General features: G+C 36.0%; 1 protein-coding gene across 1 annotated transcript in view; it reads right to left on the bottom strand.

Annotated features, from left to right (window-relative positions):
- Positions 1–27,780, bottom strand: part of LOC109100537 (calsyntenin-2-like) — a 228,624-nt gene that overhangs the window by 70,646 nt on the left and 130,198 nt on the right. The window contains exons 3-5 of the mRNA XM_042777659.1: positions 13,481–13,676; positions 9,440–9,648; positions 3,718–3,867 (exon numbers count right to left, since the gene is read on the bottom strand). Of these exons, the coding sequence (XP_042633593.1) occupies positions 3,718–3,867; positions 9,440–9,648; positions 13,481–13,676 (555 nt within the window). The remainder of the gene's footprint in view (positions 1–3,717; positions 3,868–9,439; positions 9,649–13,480; positions 13,677–27,780) is intronic.

Raw genomic sequence — 27,780 nt, 5'->3', positions numbered from 1 at the left:
TTGTTAATGTTAGTTAATGAAAATAAAGTTATTCAGTGTTAGTTCATGTTAATTCACAGCGCATTAACTAATGTTAACAAGCACAACTTTTGATTTGAATAATGCATTAGTAAATGTTGAAATTAGCATTAACTAAGATTAACAAATGCTGTAGAAAGATTGTTCTTGCTTAGTTCATGTTAACTAAAGTAGTTAACTAACATTAACTAATGGAACCTTATTCTAAAGTGTTACCATAAAGTTTATTTTCACAATCTACATCATGTTTCATCTTAACAACCTGCACTTCCTCTGTAACTTAAACTGCACAGCCTGGATAAAGTTAACATAGCCAAATAGTTATTTAGGCAGTATTATCACATTTAGTCTGGCTCTATTCTAATATGCAACGCCCAAGTTCATTTTATTCCTAATAGATAAAATCAAGTCCAGTCATACATTTTTCCCTCAGTAAATATCACAGCGTAAGTGTAGACCTGATTGGCAGTGCCAGTTTTCTATGGGTTCTGCACTCAATGAGAGATCTGTCACTCTTAGTGGATGGCTCAGCAAGACGGGCCACTGGACGGAGAGATGGAGAGATCAGTGTTGACAGACAGGATTTGACCAGATACAAAGAGTGGCTGCCCAATTACATGCTTATGCAAGCGGGAAGCGTTACAACCAGAAATCCTCGCCCTTCACCTCTGTGGTGCCTGTCATGATCGTCACTCAGTCCTCACTTCCACCTCACTTCTTAAGAACCACACTGACAACACAGGCCATGCAATCTCCCAGCCAATGACTGCTTATTCTCTGGGCGTGGGAGCCTGCCAGCAACTGTCAGCACATCTTAAGGCCCTATCATGCTTCTGGTGATACCTGTGCCTCAGAAACAGCAGTGACCCTGGGACAAATTAGGAGTGTTTGAGGAGAGAGAAAAAGAGAAAAAGCATAGGCAAATATTTTTGTTGTTCGTATATATATATATATATATATATATATATATATATATATATATATATATATACACTCCATGGCAATAAAACTATCTGAATCAGAGAAAGGGAAGAAGTAGTTAAATATATAAACTTTAAATTCAGCAGCAGCTAAATTCACATTAACTGAACATAGAATGTATTTGAACTCCAGTTATATGTGTGTGTGTGTGGGGGGGGGGGGGGGGTGTATTTTTTATAAGAGGAAATGTTATGATTTATTAAAATTTGTAGATTTATTTTTAAAAGTACTTTAGAGCTTTGTCAATATTCTAAATGCAAATATTCATGCCAATAAATCTTTGATGACTCTGAAAAGAAGTAAGAAGTAAGAGAGACAGAATAGGAGTGATTTGAAGATTTTAGTGAACACAAACTTTGATGCATTGTGCATGAAATAACCAAAGATTTGTGGCTAATACACTCAAGTCTTACATTTTAGCTTGCTTAGACTGGAAGCTGCCCTTTCATAGAATAAGTCTCTTCTTGGCATAGAGAGCTGTGTACCTCTCTACAGGTAATAACTCATTTAAATACATTTCCAAATTCTATTAAGAAACAGGTATAACAGAGTTTCACACTCTCTGTGAAGGAAGGAAGACAAAAAACACCGACAAGATGTGTGACAACACCTGGGATTAAAGTTCAAATAGCAAAATTGCCAAATTGCCAAAATTTTGTAATAGAGTTTCTTAAAGGGAGAGAATGAAAATAATTTCTGAGATCATTAACTCACCCTCAAACCATTATTAAATAAAATAGTTCACCCAAAAATGAATATTTTCTGAAAATCTAGTCTTTTACAAAATCTATATTGAAAATCTACTCTAATATAAAAGTAATCTTGTCTGAATCAGGACAGATTAATTCACAAATCATGTTTACAAGTGAAAACAGTCCAAAACAGTTCTGAACAAATACGTCTGTGGATTTTAATGTGAGAGGTCAACATGTGATTGCTATTATGGAAACATTATTATGGATTAAAGTGCCAGAAGTGACCGTTTAAAGTTAAAGGGGTCATAAATTGAGAAATCAACTTTACTTGAGCTTTTGATATATAAGAGATCATTGTACCAAAAGAATATCCTGTAAGTTTTAGAACTGAAAACGTCCTTGTTACTGAAATAAAAGCTTTTATTGACACCAGGCCCAGCGAATGGCAGATCCTGGAATGTGCTAGATAGGTTAACACTTAGCTTATCACTTCACAAGACATTAATTGATGGACTGGAGTTGTGTGGATTGCTTGTGGATTACTGTGATCTTTGAACTCTCATTTTGACGGCACCCATTCACTGCAGAGAATCCACTGGTGAGCAAGAGATGTAATGGTAAATTTCCCCAAAACTGTTTCTGATGAAGAAACAAAGTCATCTACATCTCAGATGGCTGAGTACATTTTCAGTAAAAGTGCATTTTTGGGTGAACAATTCCTTTAATTTTTTTCAATGGAACACAAACTGTGAAGTGTGGAAAAATTTGTAATGCTACTTCTCCATACAATTATTAATAAAGAATTAGAATGAATGAGTGAAAAAGAATAAATATATTTAAATTAATCAAATGTTGCTTTTGGGAATTTGACAACCCCTAGTTACAAAAGCAGAGTTAAAAATTCTTTACAACTTTGTTCGTGTTCCACAGAAGAAAGTCATACAGGTTTGGAACAATATGAGGATACAGGATTTTCAGTTTTGTAAAAATATTCCTATAATGCATAGTCTTGAGATTTATTTTAATTGTGCACGCTATACACAAACAGCTGCTGAATGTTTTACAAAGTTTGACTTTTGTCACGACTGAATTAGCTACATTGTTTCTTCTCAGAAGGACTTGGGTTTGTCTAACTCTTCCTGGCTGAAGAGAGAATGAAAGCTTTTCTCCCCTCTTTTCACGCTCTAAACACAATTTTAGATGACAGTGATTAGGCGTCTGTCTCTCCAGCCCCTGACATCCGCTTTTTAATGGCTCAACTGAAGCCTGTGAATTGAATTTATCTGCAGATATTTTCCATGCCTCAATCGATGTGTGAAAGAAGGTAAACTGTGAAAAAAGCCGCCTTGTCTTTTTCTCTGATTTAATGATGTTGGAAGCTCTGCCTACTGACTGTTTAGAACAAATCCATTACCACAGCATATGTAAAAACCTAAAATAGACAAGGACTGTTAGAGATTAGAGCAAGATAAGAAAATAGAGAAAGTTTTTCTCTGAATATCAAGATGAATATAAATTAAAATGACTATCTATTTTGCTCTTTCTTCCTGTGAAAATTTGTAGCCACTTACTTTTGCATTTCACAGTGGCACTTCTACTAAAAAATAACTATTTTCTAGGAACTCCCCAACACAAATAACACATTTAAAAATGAAGATGCAATTAGCTGACGTGGCCTTAAAGAACTAAAGAAAGAACTAAAGAAAGTCAATAATTCCTGGATAAAGCTATCTGTTAGCATTTCCGTTCATTTCAAAGGTAGTTGGTCAACTGCCGCATGATCATTTCAAATCTCTCTCCTTTTTTTTTTACACCCATTGAATTTGCAAGGAATTGCAATAAACATCTACATTACTATTAAATTAAATAGTACTACTATTTACTACTACTATTAAATAGTAGCAATATATACAGTATGCTGCTTGCAAAATATTTTATCAGAATATGCAGCTAATTTGAATGTAGGAAGCCAGAAATGAAGCAACGGTAAAAGTTAAGGCAACAGTGTGAGGTATCTACTGACCTTGCCAGCCAGGCTTACACACTGGTTTGACGTCAATGTGAACCGAGACACTTTCCGTCGCCCTTTCTTGGCCACAATCGTAAGCGGTCACCATGATTTTGTAGTTCTGCTGTTTGTCATAGCTCAGTCGCTCCGTGTTCCTGATGTTGCCTGGAGAGAAGAATAAATGTAAGAGAGAAAAACAAACCATTATATGGGAGACAATTTGCAAATAAAATTAAAGACACACTAAGTGGAATGTGGAAAGTAAAACTTAAGAGAGCAATTTGTAATTGCTGCAGCTGCCAGACTGAGATACTACACCAACATATGCTTTTAAACAATAATTAAGCTCCCTTACAATGGCTCTGGCCAAATGTTTTCAATCACAAAAGTAATTTCAACAGTGTAAGTGTCCCTGTTTCAGCAATTACTGATTATATCTACAAGACTGTTTCTAGTGCTGCTAATTAGGATAGATACAATTATATCTAATCTCTATATTTTGCATTTCACAAGGCTTTATAATGGTTTACTATCTGCATTCATGGCTAATAAAATAATGTAGGTGGGACATATGGCTAATAAAATTACAAATGTTGAATTTTTACTTTTGTTCTTCTACAGAGAAAGCAAATGGGATTTGTATTTCTGGTGTCACTGAAAATTTTATCCACCTTTTCTACAAAGCATTCCAACTTTTATGGGTACTGATTAAAAATCAATGAAAACTGCTCTATACTACTATTCTAAAGATTGGGCTTGGTATTATTTTCTAATGTTTTAAGTGTCTTATGCTCACCAAGGCTGCATTTATTTGATAAAAAATACAATCAAATAGAAATATTGTGAAATATTATAGCAATTTAAAATATATTAAATGTAATTTATTCCCATTTATGGCAAAGCTGAATTTTCAGCCACCATTTCTCCAGTCTTTAGTGTCACATGTTCCTTAATTCTAATTAGCTGATTTGGTGCATAATAAACATTTATTATTATATCATCAATCTGCTTCATATTTTTGTGAAAACCATGATACTTTTTTCAGGTTTCTTGATGAATAGAATAATTCACAAGAACAGCACTTATTTAAAATATATATAATAAAAAAAGGCTTAACGAGCCAAAACCTTTAAACAGTCACATGATAGTGTTCACATGATGTTACTGAAGATGAAAGTAGTCAAATGGCACATGAAGCTAACAGTTTGGCATAGTGCTAAATGGTAAGAAAAACTCTCGATCAACTCTTGTTTAGCTTTTGATTAAACCACTGTGTTTTAGATCATGCACTGAGCAAGCAAGACACCCAAAAACTATAGCGCTGATGTACAGTAACAAACAAACATGTTATATATACCTGGAAGCTGATTCTGCTTCCACTAATAGGAGGCACTTTCCTTCAGTCAAGACATATATAACATAATCAATTACTACCAACACGAACCTCTGCACAGACATGATGTACAGATCTGACATTGTTGTATGAGTCATTCTTTATCAGCCAAGAGTTAAAGGTACATTCTGACTTTCTAACCTCTGGCGAAAAGCCAGACCATGCTCTAAAAGCTTTTTTAGAGATGAGTATTCTTTCTTGTCAGCAGCTTAAGAAGTACCAGACTGGCACTGTTGGTTGAAAGAATTCACTAAACCACAGACTGTACACTTGAAAAGCTCCAGGTTAAAGAACCATAATGACATGGATCCTCTACCAGGTACCTGTCATTTGAGTAATGAGTGCTTTTTGTCACAGGACTGATGTGTGTAATTTAGCATTTAGTGCCCATAGTTGCTATAGGTGGCTTTGAGGTTGATGTTTGGTGTATGGTGATGAGTCCAAATGCACTCCATGGTGACAGAGTTCATATGAGGCTGAACTAGCAGCTAGTGATTTGATGCTCTCACATGTCCGTGGGCCTGTGGTTATTTTTACCTGCTGGCTGCATTTCAATGAGACCAGCCGTGCTGTCAAGGAGACAGCAATGAGGAATAGAGGTCAGTCGCTCTGGGCTCCCAGACCAAGTCTGCACCAATCCTCAGAGCCACAAACTAAAGCGTGGCTTGAAAAACCCTCAAAGCTGTACTTCAACAAACACAGGTACGTGGGAGGAAGGAGGAGGGGTGTGTGTATGTGTGTGCGTGTGTGTGTGTGTGTGTGTGTGTGTGTGTGTGTGTGTGTGTAAGACAGTTGTTTGAGCTGATTACGGCAGCTAATGTCAGGCGGCGTGATTAAGAGCAGGGGAGTTTTAAAAGGAACAGTTCTCCTCCAGGGAGTTATGAATGGGCCTCTGTCTGTGCAGCACAGATAAAACCAAGAGTATAACAACAGAATATGAAACAAAGAGGGCGAGACGTTGAATGCAAGTGTGTGAGACCCTTAACTCGCCTAAGTTTTTACATGCGCAGTTCAAACCGGGGCATCATGGAATTTTTTTTTTTTAGGGGTCACAAATGGCTGTCCTGGCTCACTTGAGGGCTTTTCATACTTGAAATAGTTACCCCTGGGTCATTCAAAACCCTGGGTAAACAGGATCCATGGTTATCTTGCTTCATGTTTCACGCTGCTCGTAATTTACCCAGGGTTAAAAATTAATCCTGGTCATTCATAAGATGCATGATGTTTCATGCTGTTCATACCTAGACCCCGGGTTGATGTTTTTATTTGCAAATTTGTTGTGTCAGTTGATTGGACAATTGCAACATGTGACACGTTTACATAACAGCTCTAGCATTGCAGCCTTGCCTACATTGCTGGCAAATTTTTCCTGAAAGGACATTTCGGACTATAAACCTAAGAATAAAATAATCTCTTCTTCATTCCAGTTGACACGTTTTCTGTCACTGTTTAACATGTTTGCTATTAAATGATGAAACAAATTTGTATACAATGTGCCGTGTTGCTGTGAATTTCCAGAGGCATGTTAATATGAGGCTCATGATTGGTTGTCTGTTGCCAAGCATCAAGCAACAATATTCAAACACTGCATCGTTTCTCACTGAATAAGTCTGGCAGCACAATTCAGGGTTAACAGTGCAAAAGTGGTTCTCCAGAGCAGGGTTTCATAACCCCGGGTAAAAAGCAATGCTAACCCTGCCTCTAAATTACAAGTGTTAAATGGTATCATTTCTAGGTTCAAATCCCTTCTTTTAATATATGGATGATATTTTAATTAACATATTAATATCTATTTTTCATAAACCAAGCAAAATTGATCAGCCACAGCCACATAGATCACCATGCATTTTGCTGAATGAAAAGAGCAGCTTAAAGGTATATAGTAGTTTACCCAAAGCTTAAAAATGAAAAGTCATTTACTCACTCTTATGTCATTATAAACTTTTATGACTCTCCTTTGTGGAACAAAAAATATATTTTGAAATATCCCTCAATGTTTTTGTCCATACAATGAGAAAGTTAATGGGGTCCAGTGTTATTTTGAACCCCATTAACTTTTATTGTACAGGCAAAAAAATTTTAAACATACTTTGAAATGTCTTCTTTTGTGTTCCACAGTCAAAAAGTCATGTGGGTTGCTAATAGAATTTTCAGTTAAAAGCAAATAAATGTGAAATGTACAATTAGTTTGGAATGATTTAGACAGTTTAGACAAGTGAATTCTGTCACACTTTTCTTTATCTAAATGAATTTTGAATATTTTGAAAGTTGTATTCAAAATCTGAGGGGGCGCATGCCTCAGTTTGAATAGGCATGACACTTCTGATTGAAACTTTAAGCATGCGCCTCAGCGTGTGTTTGAATTTCTGTTCTTTCAGAATAAAAGCATAAAGAACAAAGAACACACATTTAATGGCCTCTAGCATCTTAATGCTGCTGATGGTTTAAATTCAATCTAAAACACCCTGATATTTCTTATTTCTCACATTCCCATCTCACATTTTTATCTGTTTTTATTATTTCTCTCTATCTTCCTATTCGTATCTATCACTCTTCTTTTCTCTCAACAAATTCCATTCAAATAAAATGTCTGTGACAAATACTGTCTGTTTGTGTCTTGTTTCATTCGCATTCATCTCTATGCTTAAAACAATGAAACAAAGTCAGGAATATTTTCCGCTCATAGTTCTTGGGTGCACAAAATCAATCAAGGGTTTTGAAATCTCACAGAAGATCTTTAGTAAATTACCTCAGGTTTCAAAATGAATCATGTGGTACCGCCACCAACACAAACCAACCTTTCTCCCTCCTACCTAACGTCATTAGTGCATGTTTCTGTACTCAAACTATTTAGCATTCTCTCTGTAGTTCTCCCTTCTTTCACCTGATCTCATTCTCTTTCGTCCCCTCCTCTTCCTCCTCCTCTCTCTGGACCAGAGAACACTGTGCCAGTGGGCCTGTTGTATTTAATAACTCACTCTGCCCTCTGATCCAGAGTAAATGATGGAGCCAAAAGCCCTCAGAACAAAATCCACTCGGGTGGCCTATGCATCACTCAGCTCTCACTTGGCACTAACCAAGGAATGTCAATGCCAGTCGCACTGCACACACTGGCAGGGCCCAAAGCAGCAAGAGGAAGTGAATGGGACAGGAACGTGAGCCCCTAAAAGAGACCGCAACTCTTTGAGACAGCTGACATCCCACCAGAGAACATGAGAGGGAGGCAGACAGCCACAGAGATGGATGTCTGATCTGCGGCAGCGTGGCGGGTGTGATCCGTGAGCACTGGTCGCTCCAGCACCTCAGAGTCATCTCTGACGTGTCTGGAAGTGTCAAAGATTGACTGTCCAGCTGACCAATGAGCCGTTTAATTCACTCACGCATTCAACGATAACTAAATAAGACATCAATTCTGCACTCGTGAATGATGAATACAGAAAACGGAAGCTAAAACAAATCAAATTCAATCATCTTCACCCAAGAGAGAATTCACAGGTGACGTACAAAAGTGAGAAAATGATTTGTTTGTCTTTATCAATTTCACACTATACATGCAATGTAAATAGCAGTGAGAAAGACAGGTAGAAAGCAAGACAGCCCGGCAACAACAGAACTGGGGTGGAGAGTACATCAAGAATTGTTACTCAAGTAATATTTTGGGGATATTGCAAGTGATATTGAAAGTAAATACATGGACTCTTACTCAAAAAACATGTTAAAGGAACAAAATCAAACAAACATAATTTTATATCTTACTCTTTTCATTGAAGGTCTAAAATAAAATATATAACTTTTATTTATAGACCGGAAGTAGTTTTCTTTAAATATAAATTATGTATAATTATATTTAATTATAACCATTGTTAATGATCGGTGAACTTGATCAACATTCACTCTATTCAATGAAACAACAAATTTTTGTTTTTGTTTTTTGAAAGTCTTTTACGCTCATCAAGACTGTATTTACTTAAAAAACAATATTATAATATTAATGCATACTATGCATACTTTTTGACACCAGGAGTGTACGTTTCTGTTTACCTGAATCTACAGTAGTACGCTGTAAAGACTTAATTGTGTCTGAAGAAAAATAAAAAATCAAAATCAAACGGAAAAATAAAGACATCAACAAAATTAACTAAAATATATTTAATGAAGAAGTTTACAGTTATAATCAATTTCTTTAAAAGGTTTACCTAAGTGCAATTAAATTGCAATTCATTTCAAGTAGTTCTGGCAAGATACTAGATGAAGTCTACTTCTACTAATTTTGACACATAATGCACACTTTACAGTACATACAACTTCTGTGTACTTTCACACATGCCTGAATCTAAGACTTACCATTTCGATCAATAGCAAAAGGTGTATCCTGTGTAACGATCTCATAGTTGCAGATTTGGCTGTACTGTGGAGAGCAGTCCTGATCCCAGGCCTCAACTTGCAGAATGCTGTCATAGATCTTGCCCTCAGTAACAGTGGCACGGTATAAAGGCTCCCTGAACACTGGGGAGAACTCATTTACATCATCCACCTGGATATGAACTACCGCCCTGCAACAGAACCAGAGACAGACAGAGAACAACCAATCAGGGTGAGGAACAGAAGAGTTGTTAATTTTATAAAACAGAGGTGCTAACACACCAGAGAAACACAGATATTACACCTCTGAACTGTGCGACTGATTTGCAAATAGCTTTACACCTTAGAGAAATTAATGAAGACAGAAAGAAGTTCATCTCTGAGCACTGTACTGAAACCACACAAGGCTGGACTGTCTATAAACATTTACGTTGCGGGGAAAAAAATATTAGTGTGTCACATGAAAGAAAAAAACAGTCTGGGGAAATTACCAAAGTAAAAAGTGGAAAGCTAATCAAAACATCCGTAAAAACCCACCAATAAATTGCAAAAATGGCTGCAAAAATGTCCTGGTTTTCCTGATTTTTAATATGTTTACTTGATAACAAGACTACTCTGTTGTGCAGCAGGCAGAATAGATGGCTTGGTTTACCTACCTGATGTTTCATCACAATGAAATTACTCATCAAACATTAAGCTGTTGTTTATCAAGCTGCATTCGGCAAACCGACACAAACACAGATGAAGCTTTGCCTGCAATATGTCTGCAAATATAATCATTGCTAAGTAATGCATTTCATTTAGAATGAATCTGACCATTCACAATGAAAAACAACTGAATATCTGAGAATGTAGGCTGGTTGCAGGTTGAAATTTAACTTAAGAATTTTTTAAATTAGTCAAACTACACAAATGCAATTACTGTATACTGAACATATACGCACACACATAACCCATGTTGTAATCTTTTTTTAAACTTCAATTTTATTTAAGAAACTGATCACATCACACATGACATGAAGATTGCAGTCATAATCATTGCCTATTTAAATCTATTTACTGTATATGGAGCAGGTCTCCTCCTCTTGACCAACTGGGAACTTTTGCTTTTACCACTAAGTGTTGAAATCATATGCATCATCATACTGAAAATACATGTAAAAAACAAAATAAAATGGACATGTCCCTCCTTTGCAACCCCAAATCATTTGTATGGTAACTAGCCTTAAAAAGAGCTGAGAAGGTTGCATTGTGGTACACAGAGCTCACATAAAATCTTAAAGAAGTCCAGCTCAGTGTCTGCCGTTCAGTCAAACCAGCTGTGACCTTCTTTGACAGAAACATAAATTCAAGTGTTGTTGTACGTCTTCCTAAATGAAGACATTAAGTTAATGGGACCTGCATTTAGATTATCCTGCTGAGATCCTGTACTTGGCGATCTCTCTTGCGTGCATGCATTCACACACAACCCTCAGTATCACAGTGTCAAGAGACATTCATCAGAACGACCCTGTGCTGTGAAATCAAAAGCACTTCTTCATCTCTCTCTCTCACAGCAGTGGGTGCCTGAAGCACGGCTCTCTCCTGCACTTCATCAGAGCTGTGTTCCAGCTGCAGCGAGCTGCTATTGTATGAGAGATTGTCAGGCACGTACGGAGCTTCCGGCAACTTTGTAAACATCTTGATGGGTCATCAATGCAGGGCTAGCCAGGGCTGGGTGTGTAGAAATGTGTGCAAGCATATGAGTGTGTATGTGTGTCTGTAGCCAATTCATATCCTGGAGTGCCGCCAGGAACAGAGAGAGAAAAAAGAACCAAGAAAAGAGAGAGAGCAAAAGAATGCTTCATTCTGATTTGAGATTTGAGGTGACAAGTACAAATTTCACCACAGTTCACACCAAGGACGATAACTATAAAGTTTTAGTAATCATTCTAATTATATGAGAATAGCAAAGTCCACACCACAGCTATAATAATGACATAATTGGAATGATTTTCTTCAATTGATGAAAGCTAAAAACACTGACAGCCAATTAGAATCCACCCAACTTTAAAGAGCTCAAGCACTTACATCGGCAGGTGAAATAACTGCAGCTTGAACTCATAATAAACAGAACATTATGATCCGTTCCTGTGTCATTATAGTTATCTTTATAGTTAAAACTTCCACTGTTCTAGTGCTTTACTGGCTGATTTAAATAATAATAATTATAATAATAAAATAATTCTACATAAACAAAATAATTATAATTAACAAAGAGCACCAACAATGAATTAATCAACTGATTAATCAGCTCATAACAATGAACTGATTGTGCTAGTATTAATTTGTGAAAAGTGTTTCTGTTGTCTCACTTCAATCAGTCAGTGTGAGTGTTCAGACCAGCACTTCAGCTAGAAAACAATCACTTTATTAGCTTAAAAAAGTAGCAATTTAATTATTCTCAATGTAATATGGAAATAAAAACAGCAGTCTGGCAAAATTATAGATTTTTTTTTTCATAATATATAAAGATGATTCATAACATATAGTAAAAATGAATGGTTAGAATACACCACATTTTGCTGACGAATTGTAATCTGGATGAGTCAACGCTAGCTACTGAAAGTCAGAGCCAGTTGCAGATTTTACAACAATCGGGAGTTGACAGATTTGGCAGAAAATCGTTTAATGTATGATAGGCACAGACCATGATTCCATTTGATGTTTTATGCCGATTTTAGAACAAACATTGCTTTTATTTGTCATGTGTCTCCTAGCAACAAGATGCATGTTTCTGTGTGAGATATTCTTTAAAGTACTTTGGAATAACACATTAATAAAAAATAAATAAAATATATGAAAAATAACAACCACAAAATTACTCCAAATTAAACATAATGATTTAGGCTGGTGAGCTGTCAGCACAGCAGTTGGTTTCCTCATGACTCGTCTACCTCAAAAGCTTCCAAAAGTGTGGCAAAGCTTCATTCTGCATTTAAATTCAATACTGAGATGACGAAATTAAACAAAAGGATCATTTGCACAGCAGTCCATCGGTCCCTTAACTTACACAGTCCACATCACAGAGACTATTGCTCCTCTTGCTTGTAAATTGTGACTTCTATTAAGAGTCTTGTAGATTTTGAATCCAAAATGACCAACAGTACTTGAACCACCAGACCAAAATTTTCCAGAGGACCTACCACTTCAAGAGTAAAACAAAAATTGTGGACCACGTAAGACCTTGAATGTCATTGACTTGATATCTTTTTAAGAGTCTTGAGTCACCAATCCATAATTTAGCTTGACTGCTTTTGACTGATTAAGTTTTGACCGTTTTTTTTTTTTATTATTAATTTAACTGGACTGCTTCTTTTAGCTAATAAATCAAAATAATCAGAGTATCAAAGGTGCTGTATGTAAGTTTTTGACTCTACTAAAGTATAAAAATACCATAATATGTTTGCGGATATTTAAGAAACATGCTAAGTTAACATACTAGTTTATCTGAAAAACAATGCTACAGTCAGTTATTCTCCTTTGAAAATGTGCGTTCCGGGTCGGAACTCTGTTTTGGTTTGTGAAACCCGCCCACTGCCAGTTTACCCAATTGTATTTCGGCACCCCGGGTTGGCAGAAAACACAGCGTATTTCATTTAATCCATGTCAAGTGCGCTCGTTCCTGTTGATGTCATCAATCTGGCAACCTACATGTGCGTCAAGTCTGAGGAGGAGGTGACGGGTAAAAAAAACCCTCTCCAATATTTAGAATTTGGACTCCAATACCTAGTTCAACCACTCGGTGTCAATCCTACATACAGGACCTTTAACTAATGCACAAATGCAAATGTTATGTTAGTGAAATTTAAGTAAAAAATAAACGGTTTCCTAAAATTTGTTAAATCAATGAAATATATTACCATAAGTTGATTAGTCAAATTAAATCTTGGTTCTTCTTCTCATGCGTAATTATTTTATTTAGGCCTTTAAAAAAAAAAAAAAAAAAAAAAAAAAAAAAAAAAAATGTGTATCTTTAATTGATTGTGGGTGTTTTTCAGTTTGGCTCCACTTGGGCTGGCTCCACAGTCGTAGGCCTGGATGATGAAGGTGTACTCCTTCTGCTGCTCACAGTCTATGGGACCCCGGGCCCTTAGCACCCCTTCTCCAGATGTCCTGTTCAACACCTCAGCCTCAAATGGGGCCTCCAGCCCATGAATCTTAAATGCACAGATCTCTCCTGAAAGAAACAAGACACAGGAGGCAGAATGAGTGGCTGTGAAAACACACAAATTACTTTCTTTTTTCCACCTGCATCTCAACAAGCTATCATTGCTATAACTTTCACCCAGCAGGCCGGGCCCCCCAACCCAGGAGCAGTAATATACAGGACACGGTGTGCTTTTAGAACTGAATCTATTCATGCTGCGAGAGGAAGAATAACTGTCTGCTCGTGTAATTGCCTCATCGCAGAGCTGAAATCACATTGTGCAAGAAAGCAGAGTGCTCAAGTACAGTGTTTTGAATGTTGTAATGACTGTGTGAGAGCGATAGCCTTGCTCTCGTTCTCAAGCAGCCCGCCCCACCTGAGAAGAAATTGTTACAATAAAATGCATTATAGACAAAAAATTATTGCGACAAGATGTCTTTTACCAAGCCATACTAATTGTAAGCAATCGATTTCTTTCAAATTAGAAATAATTAATTTGTAAAATACATTCAAATTTTAATAATTTTTTTCCTACTCAGCTAATAAGAAACCATGGCATAAAATAATCAAATCAAATCAAATCAAATCAAATCAAGGTACATGAATTTCATTAGCATGGTATCAAAGTACTATAATACCAATCTAATACAATCACTCTAACATTTTATAGTATTTTTTTTTTATTATTATATTGTACTGTATTTTTGTACAGAGGAGCTGTTTAGAGTATATTTTGTGGTTATACTATGCTATTTTTTGTAAAAGAAAAGAAAACAATTTCACTGCGATGGTATCATAGTACCATGATACTTTTGCATCAGATATTATCACTTTACCATGGTACAGGTTTTTTTTTTTTTTCTTGTAAGGGATGGTAGTATATTTTATGATTATAAAATTGAAATTTTAGAAAATAAAATATAAAATTAAATTAAATGTAAATAAATAAAACTAAATGAATATCACAGCCATGGTACCATGGTATAATGTCATCTGATACTATCACAGCATTTTTGTTTGTTCTTTTGTTTTTTTCTAAGGGATGGTTGTCTCTGGTATATTTTATGGTAATACTATGGTTTTTGTTTTAAGGGTTGCTAATCCTATATACATTTACATTTGAATTGTGGCATTTGCTGATGTTTCAGGATGTCTATGTAACAACTGATTGTGACACGGCTAACATGGGAGCTGATTATTGACGTTAGACTGTGTCTTTTAATTCCCAGGTGACCGTGTTTACTTCACTTTAAGTTTTGAAGTATGCCTTGGAAACAATTTCTTCTAGAGACTGCATTGTAGTCGACCACAGTGTAGTTCTGTCCACACAATCACAGATAATGTTGACAGACAATCTGTTGACACCACAACAACTCTGAGCCCACAAGAAAAGACAGTGCCTTGCCACTGTATCTGTTCACTGGTCCTTTCTTGGCAGTGCTTCTATCTGGCCATACCGGCTCTTTTAGGAATTTGGAAAATGACCACAAAAAAAAAAAAAAAAAAGGCATCGGAACTCTGACCCTGAGACAGCTGATATCACTTAAGCCCCGGCAGGTCTCCGGAGCAAACAACGACGTGCCGTTACGCTGTGTGGTCAAGCCTGCTGCTGCAGACAGATAAGCCTAACTTTCTCTCACCGTTCCATTCTCTCTCAATTTATTTTTTCATTATTTTCCTCTTCTTTTTAAGCAGATCTGATTCTCCGCTTGAAAATCTCTCTCCTCACTCAGTGCTGAAATAACAATTTACCCTCCACAGTCCCTGTTCCAGCAGAGACTTGGCATTTAAATTTCCCCTTTCTATTAGCCCCACGATGCTTTATCCAAATTAAACGTGTAGCACAATGGGGCAGGATGGAGGCAGGCATCAAACATAATGTGGACGGCAGCATATACAGGTATGAGATTTGCAATTCTGCAATAGTTTTCGAAGACTATATGGGAAATAACATTATATAAGAATAACAATGATCACAATGCATATGCACAAAAACAATAAAAAAATAAAAATAAAATAAATACAAAAAAATTCCACTTAGTGCTTGGGAGTCAAGGGTAAACCCATTTTCCGCTCTGTCTGCTGCTGCAAATGCATTTTCCAGATTCAGCTGGAGAAAGAGCAAAAGGGTCAAACCATACAGAACAGGAAGTGCAGGCAACGCGTATCTATATGTGCAAGGTAATGATGGTGGGAAACCATAAGCTAATTTACATCATGTCTCTAGATTACAGCTTGAAAACAGCAGCATCTCCTCCAGCTCCGCCAGCACAGAGGTCTGTAATCATGCGGCTAGCTCTGCCAAGCTTAAACTCTTTTTTGTTGTTCTTTTTTGGTGTTGTTGGAGGTATTATTATATGGGGAAAGGGTGTGTAATGTTTTTTTTATAAGATCTCATATGATCTCTGGGAGTGTAAAGAAGGTAGTTCTGGGTAAGCCAATTTGAGACTAATGAATGAAATCATCCATGTAATATCTGTACTGCTTACTGTAGAGATTCATTTGTGGTAGGGTGGTTTACAAGGAGCATGAGTGGTAAACTCCAGAGACCTGAATGACCTCCATCTCATAAACCAATTCATTTTCCTGTTTTATATTTGGAAGGAGCGCAAATCAGATGTGTTGTATGGGACGCAGCCAGAGACAGACTGGAGATCATAATGGCTGAGTCATGCAACAGCTGACTGCAGTTCTTCACTGTTATCGGAGATGTTATTTGTTATATTGAGGCTACTAAAACCAAACTTTCAAGTGGTACAGTTGTACAGAAAAGTTACCAGGTCAAAAATCAAGACTGATTCCGCTTCGATTATTATTTGTGTAAACACGCTGTCAGGCCTAATTACAAACTCAATTAATAGCTCAAACTGGCTTTTTAATATTTCATGAATGAAATGCTGGCAACTTCTAAATCCTCACCTTTGAGTAGTTCAAATCAATATCCACAGTATATTAGTCTTCAGTGAGATCTGTGTGAGTCTTGTTTTGAAATTTAGCCTTGTTTGCTTGTATGAAAACAGAAAAATCCAGCCAAGCATCTGTTCAAACATTATCTACTCACTCTACTCAATATACATTTTAAAGCTTTGCTCATCAACTTCAAGGTCAAACAAGACTAAGCACAATGCTCCTCATCAAGAAACAGAATTTTGCACACAGAAATTTAATTGCTGAAGGTTGCCAGGATGCTGCGCTGTTGGTTACTAACAGGTGTTCATACTTGCCTGCAGTATCCTGGAGGTAAATGTGAGCTTTACTGTTGGCACTCCCATTGCTAGTCCCTGCAATTCACTGCATTTCTGCACATTTTCTTATAATTAAACTGTTCATTGTCGTTGGCATGGCCAGTGCCACAAATAACAATTCTTAAAGCTCTCAAAATATAATATATCTATATTAATATAATTTAAAATGTAACAATTAGTGGGCAGTCGTGGCCTAATGGTTAGAGAGTCAGACTTGTAACCTGAAGAGCCTTAAAGCTCTCAAAATATTATATATCTATATTAATATAATTTAAAATGTAACAATTAGTGGGCAGTCGTGGACTAATGGTTAGAGAGTCAGACTTGTAACCTGAAGATTGTGGGTTTGAATCTCAGGTCTGGCAGGAATTGTCCATGGGGGGAGTGAATAACCAGCACTCTCTTCCAGCCTCAATACCACGGCTGAGGGGAGAGCCTTGAGAGCCTCCTCTGCATGTGTCCACTTGGATGGTTAAATGCAAAGCACAAATTCTGAGTATGGTAACTCACTTAAAAGTAAAACAGACACACTACAGCATAAGATATAAATAACTGTCCGAACACCATTCTTTGGGGTGAAAATACTAACGTGCCTAAGACTGTAGTGTATGTATAAAAACACATTGCGATGTGACATACAGCCAAGTATGGTGACCCATACTTAGAATTCGTGCTCTGCATTTAACCCATCCAAAGTGCACACACACACCATGAACACACACCCGGAGCAGAAGGCAGCCATTTATGCTGCAGCACCCGGGGAGCAGTTGGGGGTTTGGTGCCTTGCTCAAGGGGACCTCAGTCGTGGTACTGCCGGCCCGAGACTCGAACCCACAACCTTAGCGTTAGGAGTCAAATTCTCTAACCATTAGGCCATGCCTTCCCTTCCCTTATAAAGTAAGTATAATATTAAGTATTTTACATTTACATTTACATTTAGTCATTCAGCAGATGCTTTTATCCAAAGCGACTTACAAAGTATATTTAAATAAGTATAATTAAAGTATGCGTTCATATGTGTTAAGGGCTAGATTTTGAAAAAAATGCTGAAAGATGGGGAGGAGACCGGCCTGCCACTGTTTTCATATGAGATTTAAGCAGACTGACTCTGAGGCGATCGCAAATTTATGTGCAGTTTATGGAACTATAGCCTCACTAAAAAAGCCAGCGACGCCCATGCTTCTTGTTTACATATCGGAGAATCAGGAAAAATATTTAAATCGATCGCTCAGGCATTTAAGAGGCACCATAATAAACCACTGAAATCTGCATTCTGATTTGGTTCGGTTCAAACCGGTTACATAGGTACCGGTGTCATATTGGCACCGGTTTTCGGTACCCAGCCCTATCCCTCGCCATGCCATGGGCTTGCCTGTTTTCACGTCTCCTTCAGACAACCAAGTTAGTGATGTGTTCAGCTTCCGGGTGTATCACACATCCTGCTGGTGGCAGTCCCCATAGTGTCCGCTAGAGGATGCAGCGTCTCGTTCCCTCTCGGACAGGTTACATGCATAACCTGAGACATTTCATTTACATCTGTATGATCCCTTTCTTTTAGGATAATAAAAAACTTCAATTTAAATCAATGGTTTATTTCCATTTATCACTATGTGTTGGTTTATGTGGCAATAATAGAGTGACTCAGTATTATCGCACATATCTATATATATATATATATATATATATATATATATATATATCTGTTCTCCACTAAATGTTGTTAAAAGATAATAAGAAACTCATTCTGTGACTAAAACATTTTTTGGAACAAAGAACCCTATTCAAGACACAAGGAGTGTACAGGAGCACTCATACTTTTGATATATTTTCATCTAGTTAAGGCATGAGCTGATATGGGTTGGGGTTGATTAAAATCCAGTTCACACAAACCATCACTAGGCAAAGCCTTGATTCATCCGACCCTTTAGAGATACACTTGGCCAGCCCCATGTTCCCTTTCTTTAATTACTCTCTGGATTACATTCTTCGCTAATGACTTTCTCTCTGCCACCCCTACCCCTTTCATTCTCAGTCCTCTCTTTCTATTAAACTCACACACAGACACACATGCTCACTCAATAATGCCCGCCATGCAGTGGGTGGTTGAGGCGTTGTTGAGAGCCACTCTTCCCCCCTTCCCTCCTCTCCAACACCGTCCGCCTCTTTCATATGTCAAAAAGCCCTAAGTGTGCATATATCTATGTCTGGATGGGGTAATGGCCCAATCAAGTGTGTCAAGAGAGCCCAAAGATGGACCAGCGCACATCAAACCATTAGTCATTTTTAGTGCTGCCATATCCACGTAGTTTAACATTGATTTACAGCACACAAGCCACTTTGATCGAAATCCATTGACACACACACAGAAAGATGAAGGCTGAACAGCACAGAATGAAAGGATGAAATACTATGCTTCATTCGGCAAATTGTAATTATATGGATCATTTGACAGATCTTATATAACTGATTGAGGTTTTCTGATAAACAGAGCAAAAAATCACCCCCTATACATACTCTCAGTCAGTCCAGGGACACTAGTATATAAAAAAGTAGTTGTTGTTGATGTAAAAAAAATAATAATAATAATAATAAACACTTTAGCAAGCACGTATCAAATAGATCAAAAGTTAAAGTAAAGGCATTTATAATGTTACAAAATAGATGCAAAATAATTGCTGTTCTTTTAAACATTCTATTCATCAAAGAATCCTTTAAAATTGGTTCAAAAAAATTACACAAAAAGAGTGCCAAATCTGTATATTAGAATGATTTCTAAAGGGTCAAGTGACTACTGAAGATTTAGCTCTATCATCACAGGAATAAGTTATATATCGTTGTGATTTATTTTATAAATAAATAATTTTAATATTAATATATTATAAATACTGAACAAAAAGTTAATTTAAATAATAAATATTAAATGTTTTAATATTAAATATTGTATTGTAATGTATATAATATATATTGTATTAGAGTATGTATATATATATATATATATATATATATATATATATGCATTATTATATATAATGCAAAGACATTTATCTTTGCATTTATCCCATTTACTTGTCCAAATACATTTTGGGTCATGTAAACCTTGATCCTAAAACAAAGGACAGAGAGAAAAACTGAAAGAAAATGCATTTTTCACATTTACTGTTCAGTCCAATTCATGCAGTATCACTGTAAGCTCTAGCAAAGGTCATTTAGCAGAGAATGTCATGTAAGAGAGCGCATATGGCTGAACATTTGGGAGCAGTGCTTGCATTTGACATTCAGAGGGGAAAGAGTAGCCAATGAAATGGCCTGGCAAAGTGAATCTTTCTTTCTTTGTCAAGAAATGTCTGGGTGTAAAGTACTGGCCTAATGTTTACGACACACTACGAATCCTAAAGGTGCCTTTTATAAAGCAACTCCTAAAGGCTTTTTCATTATGATAAAAGAATACCTCATTGCATTCATGGCAATAGCAAAGTCATCTATTTGACCCTTTGGCTAATAAACATTGGCTCGCTATGGTCATTTTTACTCCTGCCTTAATAATCAAAAGAACAAAACACACAGAGTGATATGAAGAACATTCATAATTTTCCTGAAGCTTTGGGAATGAAGGGATGTAATTATCTTAATTGATCTCATAAAGTTCCACCATAATAATTTATGTAGCAAACTGTGCTTTCAAAAACAAGTAAAACAACCTTTTGTTGCTCAGCCTCTAGATCACTGAAAGCACAGAGAGGCACTGAATGGATAAAGTGGATTCCTTGGGATTTTTGCAAGGCTCTTAGGAAATACAATGTCTAATTGACAATGCTGTCCTTACTTTCATTATAGCTTAAAAAGGGGTGACAGAATCAATCAGACCTGGTGGTCCCCAACCAAGGAGAAGTTTCACATCCATTGATTATGTTCCTTTTAAGTTATATAGGTTCAAATTTTTACTTAGTGCTGGTTTGGTGCTTGTCTAGCTGGTGAAGCAGTTGTTGACTCATATCGCTAAGACTGTGACATTTAACATCGATGCAATGATCCAATTTGATTCGTTTGGAATGATTCATAATTACTTCCAAAAACATGCTCACATAAATGTAACTGAAGAATTTGCAGTATTTGCTCACATAAATGTAACTGAAGAATTTGCAGTATTATTATTAAAATTATTATTATTAAAAAAATATTTTATGAATTATATTAATTAAATAAAGATAGTATAGCAAAACAAAAAAAGAATGTTAAACATGAATAATACATTTGTACATGATGTGATGTGAACCAATAATACTAATAACAATTACTTATAAATCCTGAATAATAATTAATTGATGCATTTTTATACTCTGAGAACACAAAGGAGGATATTCTGAAAAAAACGTGTCCAAAACAACAACATTTTCAGTTTTCGGTGAGCTATCCCTATAACGTCCAGTTCCCAGCAGTTCAGTCAACAGTAAAGTGTAGTGCACAGAAAGTCAATGTGACACTGATCTCTCATCCCTCAGAAAGCAAGAGAAAATGAGAAAGGTGTTGAGACTGTGAGTTTAAAAGAGGTAGAGTGTATCAGCAAAAGAAGTAATGTACAGCCTGAGTCCAGAGTGCTTATCTCATTGATTTACAGTGTGTGAAGAACAGAACAGAGGCAGGAGAGCAAAGACTATTAAATGAGCTGTAGGCCCTTGGGCCATCAGGTTTGTTTGCTTCTTCACCCCCCATTTCAGATGACCTCAGTTCTCTCCATTTAATTATTCAATAAGTAAAGCCATAGCCCAGGTGGACTGAGCCCCACCTTTCATTCTCTGCTTCGCCAACCTTATGGCCACATGTGAACCTCCCAGCATGCAGTTGACTGGCATTCCTCCTGGCAGCCCACGGTCACAGGTTAAAGCACTCTGGGGTTGCCAGAATGGCAGTTGATAGTCATACTGGGACTCAGTTTTTCAGGCGAGAACAACTACAATAAACAGTGCACAACAAAGACTACAGTAGTTGTGAAGGCATAATTTAAATGTTCAATGTGTTTAAGTGGGTACTAGTTTGAGTATTCAGCCTTGGTTGGTGTGGGGTGAAACCATTATACTTCTATGTTAAAGTACTAAACATTGAAATATGTCAGCAACAGCATCCATATATATATATATATTATTCTAGCATGCTATACTCATGTTAGCAGTTAAAATGCATTTACAGAGTATTTAAATTTGAAGTAGGCAAGATTTTTAATGTTTTTAATTTGACAAAAAAAAAAAAAAAAAAAAACAGGATTTCTGTGAAATATGATAACAATTTAAACAAACTTTTTTCCATTTTAACGTATTTTAAATTGTAATTTATTCCTGTCATGGCAAAGCTAATTTTTTAGCAACCATTACTCCAGTCTTCAGTGTCACATGATCCTTCAGAATCAATCTAATATGCTGATTTGGTGATCGAGTAACATTTCTTTATATTATCAAAGTTTAAAAAATGTATCTTGTTTAATATGTTGCTATGATTTTTCAGGATTCTTTGATGAATAGACTCTCAAAAGAACAGTATTTTTGGAAATATAAATACTTTGTAACAATGCAAAACACTTTATTGTCATTTTCTATCAACTGAAAGAAAGAAAGAAAGAAAGAAAGAAAGAAAGATAGATAGATAGATAGATAGATAGATAGATAGATAGATAGATAGATAGATAGATAGATAGATAGATAGATAGATAGATAGATAGATAGATCTAAAGAAAGAAACTTTTGAAAGAGTCTAGACCTATATAAAATACACAAACATATATCTGATATTTAGTGTTGCTACAAGTTAAGTAGAAATGCTGTCTGTTTTCTTTCTCTCTTTTTTTGCCAACATTTTATTTAATTTTTTTTTTTTTGATCTCTTCAGAAACACAAGGAAGTCTTTCTTAAACAGAGGCACCACTGAGGAAAAATACAATAAAGCAACAGGCCTGAAACCCTCACTGACTGAAAAGTAGGTATAATAATTTTAGAAGTTAGTATTTAATTCCCACAGGTGATAAAGCTTTGCTGTTTGCTCATCCCTGTGCTACTCTGTGCTGAACTGTTTTGAGAACAAGGAATAAATAGGACTTTATTGACCCCTAAGGGGAAATAATCATGTTGGGTAAAACATCATTTACTTAAACGTAATGACTGGTTGAAAATTCCCCTCCTTATTTTCTGAAGTAATTGGAAATGGGATGCTAGCTGCACTACTATTAACTGCATTAAGGCCGAGTGTAATCCTTGCATGCATAATATGCTGACTTTACGATATCATTCTAGCCCAGATGTTTATGCTAAATGCTTGTCTTAACACAGCCCTGTGATAAATGTCTCCCTGCAGTATCAATTAATCTCTCTGAAAAAAAAAATGTTAAGACTAAACTCAAAAAAGCTGCTTAGAGATGCACATAAACAGTTAAGCTGGGCAAAGTCAAACTCAGAGCGTAAAAACAACAAAACCACATCTGCACAATAATCACAAACATGTTCTGCTTTAGTGACTCATGTTTACCTCTGTGTTTTTATTTTGAAGTGGTGAGTCTATTTAAAACAGTTACATTGTCCATTCTCGCTTCCATTATCTTTCCCAGTGACAACACATTGTCAGTCTGTTCCACTCGAAAGATCAAACAGCCATCGGTGTGTGCCAAGAGTTGCGAGAGTCCTGCCAGCCAGTAAAACAAATCTATTTTAACCAGTCATCCTCTTCTTAGCCAAAACACAACTTTGTGCACTCTGCTAAAACCCATGAAAACATTTAGGATTTAATCAAATTTCTATGTATGTGCTTTTTTTATTTAGCTGCTAAAACATGGCAATGGATGTTCTACTGGCCACTAAATTGATCCAAGTTTTGGAGATCAGACAATGGACATCCTACACATACACTGTCTATTTAATATGTCAACCTGCTTTTTATCATAATAAGAAATGCTCTTATTATGATGGCATCATATTCCACAATTTACTCTTTTAAAAGACTATCAGTGCAGAACATCCTCATTTTGGAGCATCCAGAACTGTGCGTCTTGACATTTAACCTTCAGATATCAATCATGGTACTTCGTTAGTGGCCAGAAGCATCCAGAAGCAATAAGAAAACATTTGTTTCTGTCCTTCCAAAACAACACATTTTCAAAGTCACTGACTGCCATTGAGTACCATGTGAGAATGTCTGAATGCACACTTTACCCCAAAATTAAAAGATTTGTCCTTATTTTCACATCTTTATCATTTCAAAACCTTGTTTCTCTCATTGTTTCAAAAATAGAGAATAAAAAAAAAGGAAAAAAAAGTAGATAATTTAAGGAATATCTGTTTGGGTGAATACAATACAATGGCACATGATGAGTTACTTTAACACTGTGTCCTAACTAGACGGGATGCATTAAGATTACAGCAACAAGCTATTTGTCTGTCCACAGCAGACAAGACATGGCTACAAGATGCAACAAAATAAATCACACATCACAGCCAAACAGAAGAGTGTGTGGGTGGGTATGATGAAAAACAAATATAACTTTAAAACAGCTAAATCATGGTGGCTGCCAAAATGTTACTGTTAAAATTGCTTAAATATAGGGATGCAGTAATATTAAAATTCTGGCCATCACAGATAATCCAATAACCAAATTATGACCAATAACCAAAAAAAAAAAAAAAAAAAAAAAAAAAAAAATTATATGATATGATATAAGATATGATATGATATGATGATATGATATGATATGATACTTTAAATCTAAAACACTACATAAAATAAAACTAAATTAGGTATCACAACATTATAATATAGAGTATGAAAAAAAGGATAAGGATAAAAAAAGAACAACTACAGGTATTATCTGCAGATATCTGATATGGTATGAAAATATTGTACATTCACAATTTAAATATATACACTTGGAAAATCATCACAAAATAAATAAATTCACATCCATTCATTCGTTTACTTTTGTGTTCTGCAGAATAAAGCAAGTTAAGTTTGGAGTGACATGAAGTAAATGATGACAGAATTTCCCTTCTTGATAAAACTACCCCTTGAATTCTTTGACAAGCAGCACATATTTGGAATTTTAACGTTATGAAATGATATTGAGTTGCCGGTGAGCATCATGGGAGACTTACTGAAGGTTAAGTTGAGAGGCACAGATTTGGTCACGTTGCTCCAGATGTTAGTCACATGTTAGTGAATGATTTACAACTCCCTACTACAGTCAATTAGTTTTCAAACCACAAACTGGTAGCAACTTCTGATAGCTTCCCCATATCTGTGCACAAACCATGTTTTCCTATGAGCAGTGGAACAAACTCTGATTTTCTGTTCAGATGAACCTCATTCAAACGGTGTCACTGCTTCAAAGCTGACCTCCTTCTGAGCTCAGACTCACCATCATCATACCTTTGCTACTAAATTAAAAAATATTCTACTTCCACACTCTGAATTGCAATTGTATTTGCACATAGCTTGTTCTGTGCAAGCTAATTCAATCTAATACAATCTAATATTACCTTCACTGATGTATATATATATTAATGCTATCATACCAAAACCTTTAAAAAGTGAACACTTAACCTATTCTGAAAGTTGACATTTTACATTTACGTTAACATTTTTAGTCATACATTTTAGTCAAAAGTTAAGGGTAATTGGTAAGATTTTTCATTTTTTGAATGAACCTGCTCTTCAAGATAATATAAACAATGAGTGATATGTTAATAAAAATAATCTATTCATGAATTTGTATATATTCACAGAAGTGTGAGAGTCTGGAACACACTGTAACATGAACATAAAGGGCAATGTCAACAGTCTCCAGGCCTGAATGTTACGGGTGGGAAGACCATGACCTCTGTCAGATTCAAAGCAGTGAGAGAAGATGCCACAGCATAGTGATGAGACAAGAATAAGAAACAACTAGCTCTGAGGAACTTGATCAAGCCAGACAAACCACATAGCAACTCAAAGTGACAACTTGTGAATGTCAACATTTTGATGCTCTATGCTTTCAAATCAGACAACAGAAACAACCTCGGAGATCAGTTACTCTTCCCTCTCTGTATCTCTTCAATTTTCGCATGTACACACACTCAGAAAAGCCTTGAGCAATGAAAGTCTGGGAATACATTCCTGGATCGCTGCCAACGGTTTATTTCTCTTGATGAGGTGGAAATGGCCCCTGATTAAACCATTATTTCCATCATGCCAGGGTCCGCACTTAATAGAACAATTCAAAGCACTGTGTAGCAATTAAAATGAAACAATAGCCGTGGAGCCATTTTTCATGATGGATTTTGCTATGTAATTATGGCCTACGGTTATTGGTCTGCTACAACACCCAAAACACACACACACACACAACGCTATCTCCATGTTACAGCATCTTACAGAGTACCATTGTTTCACCCACTAGAGGTCATAAATGCAAGATCAGCTGACACAAAAGAACTGGATTGTGTTATGAATATTAAAACATACACAAATCGCTGTATAGGAGGAGGCAGGAGTTAATTACAAAATTATGATTTCTAAAGTAGTGGTCAAATTAGACTGTTTTCAAGACTACAGTAGATAGTAAAGTGTTCATCTATTTTAAAAAAATGAAGCTCTGGTGTGTATCATCACATATTAATGCTCATGTACATAATGTGGTGCAAAATAATTGTATAGTCTAGTGTGACCTCCATTTAAGAATTACATAAAGATCATTGTTTAAAAAACAATGAAACAGAAATATGTTACACTAGCTTAAAGGCCTGGCCCTTAGCACACATGCTAAAAAGGTTTTTATCTGTGTTTTAGTACCAAAATATAAAATAAATAAATTAACAAACATAAAAATGTATGTATTATATAGGTATGGATGGATGGATATATATCTTTCTATATAAATATATAATCTACAGATATTTTTTAAATAATTATTTAAATCATCATCATCATCATCATATAGAACATTTCATTTAATAAAATATCTATAGTAGTATACCCTATATATTTTATAAAAAGTAGTATTTATTTTACTTTTTTTCCATCAAAAACACCCAGTATTCAATGGCTGTATATTTAAATTGGCTTGTTATTAAGAATTTAACAGAGGATGAAGTTCCTAGCTGGAAGCAGATGGCAGCTCAGCATCCCACAGGAAGAGAAGAACTTCACCTAAGAGACACACTGGCAACAGCATGACCACTGTTTCCCTTTCCACTTAACAGATCTGCCCACCACAAAAACCTGACAGTTACAAAATCATCAACAGCATAATTTCTCCTCCATTCCCAGTCGGATTGATATACAACCCATGAGAAATAAGCCACCACCGCTAGGTAGAATTTTGACACAATTACAGACAATGAAGTGGAAGCCACATTCATTAAACAACCAGATGTCCTGGTGATGGGATAACATTTGCTTTTTCAGTGCAATGGTCCAAAATTACAGTCCATCTAAATAAACAGATGATTAATTTAAGAAATTGTGAACACTTCTGTGGTGTATAACAATAGTTTTGATCCTGGCTCTACTAATGGACAGCATCATTTTTAAATAACCAAAAACAATAACAATAACACACCACCAGTAACGTGCACGTCAATGCTATTTAATCCAGAATTGCAAGGCCTTATCTGCACCTTGTTAATTGCACAATTAATTTGTTATGTTAAGAGGACTTTGTGTTTATTGCAAAGCAATAGGAGAATAATTATGTTCTTGTGCATATTAATCACTGCTTTTGTTCCTGTATTAAACATGCAGCAACATGTTATGCAAGTTCTTGATGTGTATAAATTGAGATTGCAAGACCCCACCATCCCTCTGGTGTAATCTGGCAGGTGGTACAAGTTAGTAACGTATATCACCATGTAGACTGCCTGCTTCCTGTTTGAAAA

This window comes from Cyprinus carpio, chromosome A2 (assembly GCF_018340385.1).
Source record: "Cyprinus carpio isolate SPL01 chromosome A2, ASM1834038v1, whole genome shotgun sequence".
NCBI lineage: Eukaryota > Metazoa > Chordata > Actinopteri > Cypriniformes > Cyprinidae > Cyprinus > Cyprinus carpio.
The sequence above is the reverse complement of the archived record's forward strand: the minus strand, read 5'-3'. Positions and strand labels throughout refer to the sequence as shown.